The sequence below is a fragment of the Chlorocebus sabaeus genome, chromosome 5, assembly GCF_047675955.1.
Source record: "Chlorocebus sabaeus isolate Y175 chromosome 5, mChlSab1.0.hap1, whole genome shotgun sequence".
NCBI lineage: Eukaryota > Metazoa > Chordata > Mammalia > Primates > Cercopithecidae > Chlorocebus > Chlorocebus sabaeus.
Genome location: NC_132908.1, coordinates 11,321,270 through 11,334,764, shown reverse-complemented (window position 1 = coordinate 11,334,764; position 13,495 = coordinate 11,321,270). Strand labels below are relative to the sequence as shown.

General features: G+C 42.0%; 1 protein-coding gene across 3 annotated transcripts in view; it reads left to right on the top strand.

Annotated features, from left to right (window-relative positions):
* ZC3H7A (zinc finger CCCH-type containing 7A) overlaps window positions 1-13,194 on the top strand; it is a 48,565-nt gene extending 35,371 nt beyond the window's left edge. For all 3 annotated transcript variants that reach the window (XM_037989842.2, XM_073015177.1, XM_037989843.2), the window contains exons 16-23: window positions 468-649; window positions 1,384-1,460; window positions 2,095-2,228; window positions 2,627-2,732; window positions 5,575-5,683; window positions 7,414-7,547; window positions 10,961-11,124; window positions 12,281-13,194. In XM_037989842.2, the coding sequence (XP_037845770.1) occupies window positions 468-649; window positions 1,384-1,460; window positions 2,095-2,228; window positions 2,627-2,732; window positions 5,575-5,683; window positions 7,414-7,547; window positions 10,961-11,124; window positions 12,281-12,470 (1,096 nt within the window). In that variant the 3' untranslated portion in view covers window positions 12,471-13,194. The remainder of the gene's footprint in view (window positions 1-467; window positions 650-1,383; window positions 1,461-2,094; window positions 2,229-2,626; window positions 2,733-5,574; window positions 5,684-7,413; window positions 7,548-10,960; window positions 11,125-12,280) is intronic.
* The last annotated feature ends 301 nt before the right edge of the window (window positions 13,195-13,495 follow it).

Genomic DNA, 13,495 nt, shown 5'->3' with positions numbered 1-13,495 from the left:
TGACAGGGTTTCAACATGTTGGCCAGGCTGGTTTCGAACTCCTGACCTCAGGTGATCCACCCACGTTGGCCTCCCAAAGTGCTGGGATTACACTGTGCCTGGCCCCACTGATTTTTTTCTTTTTTTTCTGATAAAAATTTAAAATGTAGGGCCGGGTGCGGTGGCTTACGCCTGTAATCCCAGCACTTGGGAGGCCGAGGCGGGCAGATCACAAGGTAAGGAGATCGAGACCATCCTGGCTAATACAGTGAAACCCCGTCTCTACTAAAAATACAAAAAATTAGCTGGGCATGGTGGCGGGCACCTGTAGTCCACGCCACTGCACTCCAGCCTGGGCGACAGAGCAAGACTCCGCCTCGAAAAAAAAAAAAAAGTTGTTTTTAAATGTATTGTCAATGTAGAAGTTATATATGTATTTGAAAAATCTGTGGCAGAACAATATTAAAATGTCACTGTTTTCATCTTAGGTGCCTTGTCCACATTTTGCGAGAGACAACAGTAAAATACTCCAAAATACGTTCTTTTCATGGTCAGTGTCAGCTTGATTTATGTCGACATGAGGTTCGGTATGGCTGTTTAAGGGAAGATGAGTGCTTTTATGCCCATAGTCTTGTGGAACTGAAAGTGTGGATAATGCAAAATGAAACAGGTAGGTTTGTGTGTGACTGAGAAGTATGTCTCCTCAAAAGCAGACAGGGTTTAATGAAACAGTAATTTGGGCCTGGCGTAATGGCTCATGACTGTAATCCCACTACTTTGGGAGGCTGAGGCAGATGGATCACTTGAGGCCAGGAGTTCAAGACCAGCCTGACCAGTACTGTGAAATCCCCATCTCTACAAAAAATACAAAAATTAATCGGGCGTGGTGGCGGGCGCCTGTAATCCCAGCTACCTGGGAGGCTGAGGCATGAGAACTGCTTGAACCTGGGAGGCAGAGGTTGCAGTAGGTACGATCATGCCACTACACCCCAGCCTGGGTGATAAAGTGAGACTGTCTCCCAAAAAAAAAAAAAATGGAATTTGGAAATTTGGAGACCTACCCTTCTCCATCAACCAGATGTGGCGACACTATTGATTTTGTCCTGAGCTTTAAACTTTTGATTTTTAGAGTTGCCTATTTTGAGTGTGTTCTCATGTCATTAATTACTGATACGAGTTGATACATGCAGTTGTTGGGAGGAAAGATTCCTCAGGAGGCACAAAGAGCTATATTTGTGTATGTTCTCTTTCCAAAAAGAGTAAGGTGGTCTTCATCCTTGCTGATGGATTAGGATGTATGAGAATAGTTTGGAAGCTGAAGGTTCTCCACGTCTAACTGCACCCAGATTGGTGGGCTGTTGCTCTTATAGATATAATTTAAAGGAAGGCTTGTACATTCCCCAGGTATCTCACATGATGCTATTGCTCAAGAATCTAAACGATATTGGCAGAATTTGGAAGCAAATGTACCTGGAGCGCAGGTATTTTTCTCTTGTGTACTTTCTGCATTTGGTGTCCTTTCTGGAATTGCCTAATAGATGTTGGTTGTTGGTGGATGCAGTTAACACTTACAGTCCAGTTACTTTCTTAATGTTCATTCAGGTGAGTCATTCTTATGAGAAAAAACAATTTGCATTTTAGTTGATTATAATAAAAAAATTATGCATCCCACAATGCCTGCCAAGAGTGGAGGACACTGTTTTCTTATTTAGTTTAATTGACAAAACACCTGGAGTTCTGGGCTTTATGGATTCTTGGAGTAAGGGGGGGTAGATTATTTTTATAGTTTAGCTTTCCACCTGGCATCTCTCGTTTTTCCATTGCTCTCCCCTCAACACCCCTGACCCAAATAAAACAATTCTAGTCATCAATTTCAAAGATGAGTTTCATAAATTAAAGTTTGGCATCTATAATCTACTTTTACGATATTCTCTTACATTTGGGGGAAGAATTGGAGATGTAGTTATCAGATATAATGGTCAAGTCATCACGTCAGATAAAAATGGGAAATTGTATATCGTTGTGAAAAAATGCATGTTGATTTAGTATTTTGTCATCAGAAAACTGGTTTTCTGTAAAAAAAAAAAATTAAAACGAATCTTTTAATTGTTTAAGGTACTTGGTAATCAAATGATGCCTGGATTTCTTAATATGAAGATAAAGTTTGTGTGCGCCCAGTGTCTGAGAAACGGTCAAGTCATTGAACCAGACAAAAACAGAAAATATTGTAGTGCAAAAGCAAGGCATTCGTAAGTATTGTGTGTGGAAACAATTCCTATTTTGTAATTTTCTGTTTTATAGGTATAAAATCATACACATAAGAAAAAAGTTTAAGGCTTTGAAGAGAGGAGAGAAAAATAGATAATTTACGGTAATTACAAACACAAGGGAAGAGATTTTTAGGATCTAGTAGATAAGAATTCAAAAGTAGTGGTTTTTTCCTGTATTTTATCAATTCTTTGTTTAGAGTTCATAAAGAATGTTTGTAAATGATAATAGGAAGTGAAAATATAGAATCATAAGGTATTTATAGAAGCATTGAGAAAAAAATTCTCTGGTTCCTCAGGTACAAACTTTGTGCCTCTCCCTTTGTGTTATGTCTTTTGCTCGTGTGTCTTTGTTTTTTTCTGAACTCCATTTTTCTTAGGTGGACCAAAGACCGGCGTGCGATGAGAGTGATGTCTATTGAACGTAAGAAGTGGATGAACATCCGTCCTCTCCCCACAAAGAAACAAATGCCTTTACAGTTTGATGTACATACGTAATTTTTAAGCCACTTTTTTTTAAATTAGGCATTTCAAATCATTAGAAAATAGTAGTAATTCAGATTGAAACTCAAGCCCTTTAAATAGTATTCGTCAGTAATAATGCTATTTAAATGGTTCCTCTTTGGTTTTCCTTCCCCTTTAGTAGATGTATGGTTCCATAGTAGTTTTCATATTGATTGGAATTTTATTAGTTATTTGGAAAAAGTAAATAGATAGTGGATCTGAGGAAGAGTTATGGGGAAAATGTAACTCTTTGGGGAGGGAATGAGAGCAAATTTTACTTAATTGTGATTTCTTTGGTTTGATACCAGACCCAAGGTTTTCAGTATTACGAATGCTGTTGATGAGTTTGTTTTTACCATGCCTTGTCTCTTTCACTGCAGCAAGAGATACGTAGCTACAAGACACCTCACTTTATAGGACTTTCTAAAAGTAACCCAAAGGAAAATGTTCGATGTTAGAGGAACATGTTCTTCAAAAACTAGAAAATACTAGACTAACTTAAAGTTAGGATAGTATTTCACTCACATATTTCATCTTGGTACACTGTAGCACCTTACCTGATCTTGAAGATGATTGTCCAAGCAAACCACTTGAGTTGTCCCGGACTTTCTCCTTCACGAGAGAGAGGGTCTGGAGAGTGTCCAGAGGCACTTCACATGTGCGTTAGCAAACAGGGACACTTGGAGCATCCACAGGTAGTAAGCTCTCTACCCGGATTGAGGAAATATGGAGGGAACCTTTTGCCCATAGAAGCAGGGCAGATGGACTGTAGAGTCCTCTTGTAAATGAGGCCTCTCTCTGAACTGCAAGAAAGAGTTGGAGAAGAGGTAGATGCATTTTTCACCACCTACAGTACCTTGCAGTTTTGTAAAACTTACACGAGTAACACAGCCAGTCTTTTTGAGGGGTTGGTGGGTTTGTGTTTTATCCAGAGTAGTTTTAGACTCAGATTTTATCAATGGGTTATGTAGGAGGGGGAAAGAAGTTTATTTGGAACCCTGATTTCTTGTGGTTTAAAGGATGATGGAGATAATATGTATATCAAGTACTTTGTTAAAATGAGTACAACTGAGAACAACCCTGGTTCCTGAGGCAGCAGCTTAGAGTATTGGTTATTCTTTAATCTTGAACACGGTGTAGTACTGTGCAACATTACAATAGCTTATTTCCTCTTTTTCTCCCCCTGCCATACTAGGTATTGCTAAGGGACCTTTTTTTTCTTTTTCTTTCTTTCTTTTTTTTTTTGGTTGCATTTTTTCTTGCTCTGTCACCCAGGCTGGAGTGCAATGGTGTGATCTCCAGTCACCACAACCTCCGCCTCCTGGGTTCAAGCCATTCTCCTGCCTCAGCCTCCCAAGTAGCTGGGATTACAGGCATGTGCCACCATGCTCAGCTAATTTTTGTATTTTTTTTTTTAGTAGAGATGAGGCTTCATCATGTTGGCCAGGCTGTTCTCGAACTCCTGACCTCAAGTGACCCACCTGCCTCGGCCTCCCAAAGTGTTGGGATTACAGGCGTGAGTCACCGTGCCCGGCCTGGGACCTTTTTTCTTACAGAAGAAATTATACTCTGTGTGTGTATGTGTGTAGATAGTGTGGTGAGGCTTAAAGACAATGGGCTTCAAAGTCTGCCAGAAAGGCCCCGGTCAAGTTATTCAGCCTCAGTTTGCTCATGTGTAATTGGGAATAATTATGTGCAATGGTGTTATGTAAACACCTGGCATGGTGCCCGGCCTTCTCCTTTACCTGCTCTTCTTCCTGCTCCTTATCATTGAGCTTTGAAAGACTGTGGTAAATGTTTCCCTAGTAATATAACTAAGTACTTACTGGGGTTTGATGGGGGAAAGAATATGACTGTTTTATCCAGTACTGACTTTATGCAGAAGATTTTAAGGGTGGGGTCACTGACATTGGACCAAGGGAGGAAATGTGCAGTGTTAAGGGGGGTGACCACGTTTTAGCCAAAACTCTGAAAAATGTGACAGATGCTAAGCATTTAATGTCACGTAAGCTAAATAATACAGGGCCAGCTCCCGCTGAAGCACAAACTAAGATAAGCTAATAAGGAGTTGTACTAGGATTTATACCTCATACAGACAAGTAGGTTGATGGTATTCAAGAATGCGATCTCGGTGATGGAGGTTTTCTTGGTTCCTGGTTCATGATTCTTAGGGAAGTCTGCGTTCTGCTCATCACCATCACTCTATTTTCCTACCAGTATCACTGTATTTACTTTGTTAAATAAAAATACAAATAACCTGAAGAGGTATTATTTGAAAGCTGTGTAACTCCATGGTATGGCTAGTGTGATAACTGTCTTCTGATAATGCATATATCGTGAATTGTGGCCATAGTTAGCTTCCAGTACTGGTTATAAGTAAGTTAAATTTCTGAAATGTTTTGGCACTGTTCAGTACCCTTTGGAGTAGCCTGCAGTTTCTTTACTGCTTTCAAGTGCTTGATGTGGAGGAATCATTAGTGTTGGGCAGGGGAAACAGGAGCTGTCAGACTGAGAGGGCCAGGGATGCTCATTGTGGAGATTAAATGTTCTGAGTAAGTGAGTTTGTAGACATTTTCTTGTTAGAAAATGTTCTATGCTTTACTCTGTTTTGGACATTTTCTTTTGAAAAATTTTGAGATAGAAACCTTAATATCATCTCATATATTTAGGGCATATAGTTAATTTGAATAGAATCAAATTAATCTTTAGAACTTGATTACTAAGTATTAGCATGGATAATAATGCTTCTTTTGCTAAAATGTAAAAATTAGGCAGTTTTACTATGTGTACTTTGTCTTAATCATATTCCTATTTTTTTATACAGCTGTGCAACCATATTGCTTCTGGGAAAAAATGTCAATATGTTGGAAACTGTTCCTTTGCTCATAGTCCTGAGGAAAGAGAAGTTTGGACTTACATGAAGGAGAATGGGAGTAAGTTAATCTTTGAGCTGTGTCCTTGAGCTAGCTTGCCTGAAAGTTCCTTTCCTCTCTATAAATATGCCAGCTTCCTGTGAACGCAGAAAGCAGTTTGCATTCTAAACGGTTGCCCCGTTTCTTCAGTAGCTCTGTTGGTGGCGATGCCTGGAAAATGTGGGCACAGCCTCAGTGGGGTAGGATCTGGCATCTGATCTGTGTTTGGTTAGGTCAGATTTGGATATAAATATATAGGTCTGCATCCTTACGTGTAATAGATGTATTCCTAAAAAATGGCCCGGGGAAGTTCAGTACTCCCTTGACTGTTTCAATTAGATCATCTGCTCATATTGGAAATAGTTTGCCCTCTGAATTAACCAGGTTAAAATTGGGGTTTCTTCAGGGAGGCATTAGTAATCAAACAGGCTCAGAATCAGAGGTCCAAGGGAAGAATGTTTATTCTGGTCAAATTCCAAGTTTATTGTGGGAACCTTTGAGAGGAGCCGCAGACAGCCTTTCACTTTTGACCATAAAATGTTTTACTACAAGGGTCATTATTCTTTAATCTTAAGTAAACTGATGAAAGGTATACTGACTGCAGTCTCTGGATTATAAGAACCAACCAGATTTGACTGCTGCCTGCCATGTTTCAACCACATAGATTGTTAGTGGTATGTGGAGGGGATTCCCTCTAGCTGTCTTGCTAGGAGTGAGGCTATGCAGTCTGGCCTCACTGAAGATGCCCTTGCATACCAGGCTTTTGCAGTGACCCCTGCCACCACTGGTCTTAAGGAAGAAGAATTTCTAGTTTATCTCTAATATTTGCCTGATGATACATTGTTAGAAACCATTAGACAGACAACAAAGCCAAGTTTTGACCAGATCCTCATCACCAGAATTTTTAGCACAGTGGTTCTCAACTGGGAACAAATTTTGCCACTCCCCTTCCTTGGGGACATTTGGCAATGTCTGGAGACATTTTCATTGTCATGACTGGCAGAAGTTGCTCAGGCATCTAGTGGGTAGAGGCCAGGGTAGAGGCTCACCATCCTGTAACGCACAGGGCATGCCCCCAGCAAAGAATTATCTAGCTAGAATGTCAACCGCATGGAGGTTGAGAAACCTCGGCTTTAGCACTTGGCAATAATGCAGAATACACCTGTTCTTACCATAGGAAGCAACTGGCAGCCGCTGTCCAGGACTTGGTCATGGTTGTCTTGTCAGTTACAGCCCAGCATGTCCACCCTCTGGGACTGTGGCTTGACTGATGGACTCCCATCAGGGTCAGAATCTTGGTCCAGTAGTAGTATGTTTCTCATCTTTCTCAGTAAGCAGTGAGGAGTGTATCAGCTCCAAGTCCCCCAAGCCACGTAAGTAGCCTTGTGTGGTTCTAGCTCTGACAGTGTGAAATGCAGGGCGACAGGCAGTGGTGAGGCTTTGGTGACAATGCCGTTTATAATGGTTTCTGAGTTTTAAACATCCCCAAAGTGTCGTGCAAATGCAAGGAGGGGTTAATTAATCTTGAGAACTAATATTTGCCATCTAAGAGTCCTGAAAGTAGTTCTTATGCATGAGAGTTTACCTGCTGCTTGAACTGGGTGATCTCTCCATGTCTAATACAATAGTCTCCTTCAGCCCCCTCGAGTTTCTTTTGAAATGTATGCTGACTGATACACAACGTGCGCACAGTTGTGTGTATTTAAATGGTGTTTAGTTGCTGCTGCTGAAAGTAATTCATTTTTCTTTAGTACAAGATATGGAGCAATTTTACGAACTATGGCTAAAGAGTCAAAAAAATGAAAAAAGTGAAGATGTAGCCAGTCAGTCAAACAAGGAAAATGGAAAACAAATTCACATGCCAACAGATTATGCTGAAGTTACAGTGAGTACCATGGGTCATTTCCCCCCTTTGCTGAGCCATTGATGGAGCCTTTCTTTTCCATTTTTTGTTTGTTTGTTTGTTTTGAGACAGAGTCTTGCTCTGTCACCAGGCTGGAGTGCAGTGGTGTGATTTTGGCTCACTGCAAACTCTGCTTCCCTGGTTCAAGGGATTCTACTGCCTCAGCCTCCCAAGTAGCTGGGATTACAGGCTCATACCACCATGCCCAGCAATTATTTTGTAAAAATACCAAATAATTTTTGTATTTTTAGTAGAGACGGGTTTCACCATGTTGGCCAGGATGGTCTCGATCTCCTGACCTGGTGATCTGCCTGCCTTAGCCTCCCAAAGTGCTGGGATTACAGGTGTGAGCCACCACGCCCAGCCTTTCTTTTCTTTCCCATCTTCTCCAAAACCTGGCTCCATCACTCACTGCCTGCCCTTCTCTGTCCTGTGTCTTCATCTTCTCTCTCTAGTGGTTTCCTGCCACTAGCTTAAGTCTCCTCATGTGAAAAAATCTTTTCTTCAATCCTTCTGACTTTGGAGCCAGAGAATTGTAAGTCCAAGTCCTGGTTTCTCTCCTTACTTGCCTGGCACCCTGGGCAGATTATTTATGTCTCCGAGTGGGGTTCTCCTGATGGATTAGTGAAGTATGAGGAGTCTGTGACTCTTCCCTAGTGGGAGGCCCCAGCAGGTGGCTCAGCAATGTGGGCTGTCTACCCCGCTGGACCTTACATTCCCCGCTTACTGCCTGTAGTCTGGCCTCTCTATGGTTCTTGGGGACATTAAGTTACCAGTGGTCTGTTAACTGTTTTGGTTTTCCTTTAAAATTTTCAAAAAAGTGAACAGGATAATGTAACAAATATCTGAGCCCACCATCACAAGTTAACTGATGTTAACAATTTGTTGTAATTACTACTGTAAAATAAAATGCTACAGATAAAGTTGGAACCCCATATGTTACCCTTCCCAGAGGAACAATCCAGTGTGTATTTTTCCAGGCCATGTTTACCTATGGATGACACATTTATTCTTTTTTTTTTTTTTTTTTTTTTGAGATGGAATCTCGCTGTCGCCCAGACTGGAGTGCAGTGGCATGATCTTGGCTCACTGCAACCTCTGCCTTCCAGGTTCAAGCAATTCTCCTGCCTCAGCCTCCCGTGTAGCTGGGACTATAGGCACCGGCCACCACGCATGGCTAATTTTTGTATTTTCAGTAGAGATGGAGTTTCACCATGTTGGTCAGGCTGGTCTTGAACTCCCGACCTCAGGTGATCCGCCTGCCTCAGCCTCCCAAAGTGCTGGGATTACAGGCGTGAGCCACCATGCCTGGCTGCATTTATTCTTAAATAATCTATAGTTCTGGCCGGTCGCGGTGGCTCAAGCCTGTAATCCCAGCACTTTGGGAGGCCGAGACGGGTGGATCACGAGGTCAGGAGATCGAGACCATCCTGGCTAACCCAGTGAAACCCCGTCTCTACTAAAAAATACAAAAAACTAGCCGGGCGAGGTGGCGGGCGCCTGTAGTCCCAGCTACTCGGGAGGCTGAGGCAGGAGAATGGCGTAAACCCGGGAGGCGGAGCTTGCAGTGAGCTGAGATCCGGCCACTGCACTCCAGCCTGGGCGACAGAGTGAGACTCCGTCTCAAAAAAAAAAAAAAAAAAAAAAGCTATAGTTCTGCTTGATGTGGTTTAAAAAGTTTACATAAGCATATGTGTTACTGCCCTTATTTCTTGTTTTTTGGCACCTCAGTCTCTCTGTTGATTCAGTCGGATGCAGTTTCACCGCCCATTACAGGCTTGTGTGTGGCCTGGCCTTGCGCAGCGTCTCTCTGCTTCTGGCATGCCCTGTGAATGTCTACCTTTGTCACATTGATTCCCTTGCTACCTTTACTTAAGTGCTCCTTAGTGTTTATTATATATATGTATTTTTTTCTTCCTTCCTTCCTTTTTTTTTTTTGAGACAGGGTCTCACTCTGTCATGTAGGCTGGAGTACAGTGGCACGATTATGGCTTACTGCAGCCACTGCCTCCTGGGCTCAGGTGGTCCTCCAACCTCAGCCTCCCGAGTAGCTAGAACTACAGGTGCTCACTGCCACGCCTGGCTAATTTTTGTATTTTTTGTAGAGATGGGGATTTTGCCTTGTTGCCCACGCTAGTCTCAAACTCCTGTGCTCAAGCACTTCTCCTGCCTCGGCCTCCCAAAGTGCTGTGATTATAGGCGTGAGCCATTGTGCCCGGCTGCTCCTTGGTGTTTCTAGAGCAGGCCACCTCGACTTGCTGGATCATAAGGCTTACCTGGGGCCGGGCATGGTGGTTCATGCCTGTAATCTCAGCACTTTGGGAGACTGAGGTGGGTGGATCACCTAAGATTAGGAGTTCGAGACCAGCCTGGCCAACTTGGTGAAACCCCTTCTCCACTAAAAATGCAAACAATTAGCTGGGCATGGTGGCAGGTGCCTGTAATCCCAGCTACTTAGGAGGCTGAGGCAGGAGAATTGCTTAAACCTGGGAGATGGAGGTTGCAGTGAGCCAAGATTGCATCACTCCACTCCAGCCTAGGTGACAAAGTGAGACTCTGTCTCAAAAATAAACAAATAAATAAATAAGGCTTACCTGGGGTGTTTCATAATAAAGAGTCTTGGAACTGGGTGTGGTGGCTTGCACCTGTAATCCTAGCAACTCAGGAGGCTGAAGTGGGAGGATCACTTGAGCCCTGGAGTTCGAGACTACAGTGAGCTATGATCACACCACCTTACTGTAGCCTGGATGACAGTGAGACCATGTCTCTAAAAAAACAAAGTAATAAAAAATCTTCATTTATACCCTACACTGAATGAGTTCAAATCTGGTTTTATCCAGTGTTGCAGATAATTATTGCCCAGGACATTTGGGAAATACTATCCAACACTTACAGTTTGCATCTGTTGTAACACTTAAATCCCACCATCACAGTTCCTTTTGCATAGGTCTGTTCCCCACAGGGGCAGTGTCTTTACATTCCTGATGCCATAGCAGAGGCTCAGTTCACGTACACTGAATGGAGCTGCTGCTCGTCCTTTTGGAGTTGGCATGTCCTAGTCTTTCCCATCCTCTCTGTTTCCTCATGGTGTTAATTCTTCCCTGAATCCTTGTTTGCACCTGCCTCTTGTTCTCCCAGCAAACATCCTTGTTTGCACACCAGCTCCTATTGCCTCTTTACCGGCGATTTCCTGGACAGGTGGCAGCATTTGTCACCCTTCTTCTCTGTGTCCTGAGTGCTGGCTTGCGTCCCCATGCTGCGGTCCTTTCCTTGTCCCTATTTCTAACGTGAGTTGTATGTCTTGCCTGGCTCTCTCACCAGCCTGGGCTCCCTGGAATTGAGTCTGGGTCTTAGATCAGGTGACTGATGGGACATTTGTCTTTGCTGCACATTAGGTGGACTTTCACTGCTGGATGTGTGGGAAAAACTGCAACAGTGAGAAGCAGTGGCAGGGCCACATCTCCTCCGAGAAGCACAAAGAGAAGGTTTTCCACACTGAGGACGACCAGTACTGCTGGCAGCACCGCTTCCCAACAGGCTATTTCAGTATTTGTGATAGGTATGTAGGTTTCTACAGTTTTCCATGTCAGAATTGCTGATGTCAGATTTTCATGGACATGTCAGCTGACACGGAATACCTGGGTGTTAAAGTTCTAATGTTGCTGTGCTCTCACAGACCCTGAAAAATTCTTGGGTTTTGGCTCAAAGTGTTTCATTGCTCATCAAACCATTCCTTTCACTCTTCTTAGATTATATGAAAAGACTTAATAGTCTTCCAATACTAATTTGAAATGTCTTAGGATAATTGAATAGAGAAGCATGTTCATTCCAGTTTGCCCAAATGACCTTTGTGTTCACAGCTGTGATTCTCAAACCCTTTGCCATAACCTTTGCTCACAGTAAATGTTCATCAGATTTGAGATGGCTTTTACATTATATTTAAAATCTAGAACTTAGATCAAAGGAAGATGTTAGTATGTATCACTCCTTTGTTTAAGTTTTCTTAGAAAGTTTTTCAACGCGGCCGGGCATGGTGGCTCACGTCTGTAATCCCAGCACTTCGGGAGGCTGAGGTGGTTGGGTCACTTGAGGCCAGGAGTTTGAGACCAGCCTGGCCAACACAGCAAAACCCCATCTCTACTAAAACTGCAAAAATTAACCAGGCGTGGTGGCAGGTGCCTGTAATCCCAGCTACTCAGGAGGCTGAGGCAGGACAATCACTTGAACCCAGGAGGCGGAGGTTGTAGTCAGCCGAGATTGCGCCACTATACTCCAGCCTGGGCAACAGAGTGAGACTCTGTCTCAAAAAAAAAAAAAAAAAAAAAAAGGTTTTCCAGTGAAAAACTAATTCTGAATTGCTCATTTTATTAAATCACTGTTAATATTTAATTCCCTAATTTAGATCCATGTGATCCTTAAAACTATTGAAGACATTTTTTCCTTGATGCCACCTCTGATTTCTTTCTACTACATCAGGAACAACTATAGTCTTTTTTCTCCTGTCAGTCAGTACTTTCATAGAGTACATTTAAATAAAATACTGATTTTTCTATTGTAGATGTCATGGCTATAAAATAATTACCTTTCTAGGCTTGAGATTCCTAACTAAAAGTTGTATGCAAATCATAAAGCTAGTGAAGTATACAGTTTCAAGAATCATGACACGATTTTTAGAAACAACTTGTGGACACTGAGCACCTGACTTGTCCTCACAGGTATATGAATGGCACCTGCCCAGAAGGAAACAGCTGTAAATTTGCACACGGAAACGCCGAACTTCATGAATGGGAAGAAAGAAGAGATGCCCTAAAGATGAAGCTCAACAAAGCACGAAAAGATCACTTAATTGGCCCAAATGATAATGACTTTGGAAAATATAGTTTTTTGTTTAAAGATTTAAACTAATATGCTGGCTTTTATGTATGATACCTAATCAGAGCATTGACCAGAAAAATTGAAAGTGTTCTAAGGCACATAGCAGAGGAGCTGCAGATTTTCTGCTTGTATTGGCGTATATCGTTCCTCCTGAGCAGCAACCCACAGTAGGTAGGAAAATGGGCTGTTTCACAGGCCTGGCCACGCTCTCACGGAACCATTGGCATCAGATGGTGAAGTGACTGCTACCCGGTTGCCATCTGTTGAACAGACTTTTGGATGAAGTGTGTTGGGGAAGAGGATAAGGTTATATCTAGGACAACTCTTTGAGTTGGTCCTTCATATAAGAATCATGACGGTAAGAGAATAAACACTTGTACTGGGATCAGAATACATGATGGATGAAATTCTTTACATGTTTTAGCAGAATGAATTTGTTTAATATAATAAAGTTTGCTACTTATCTGTATGTAGGTTGCTAAAAAGGATTTTCTTAACTCAGATTTTAAGCCAAATAACCATTTAACACTAGTATTTGTTAAATGGGGTATTTTTCTGTATTTGTATGTTTCACTATAATAAGGGAATTAAGGATAATGTGCATTGAGAATATTTTGAAAAATAATTAATTGACTCAAATTTTATTTCTTGGTCTTTTGCTGTTTAAATGATGATTTTGAAAGATTAAACTTGTACTGTTGGTATTGTGTTAGTGTATGGACCAATACTGCCTGTAATAAAGATTTTATATATAGATGCCTTTCATTTTTTTCCTGTGGTCCTTTCCCACAAAGGATTGTTGAAACTGGGTACAAAAATCAAGTTGATTTTTTCAAAAACATTTTCATTTAGGCAGTGACTGACAGAATGCAAATTGGGACATGAAAGCAGCTTTTGACTTTGCCCTCCTCTCCTCTGAATTTGGGCTCCAGGACTCTCACTGATCGATCGGTTCGTCTAGGTAGCTCTTCCTGGGGCTCCCGTGTTCCATTCAAATGAGCTACATGAGCAGGGAGAAAAATGGTCAGCTGGTAAGACTTGGGCTGTGGAATACC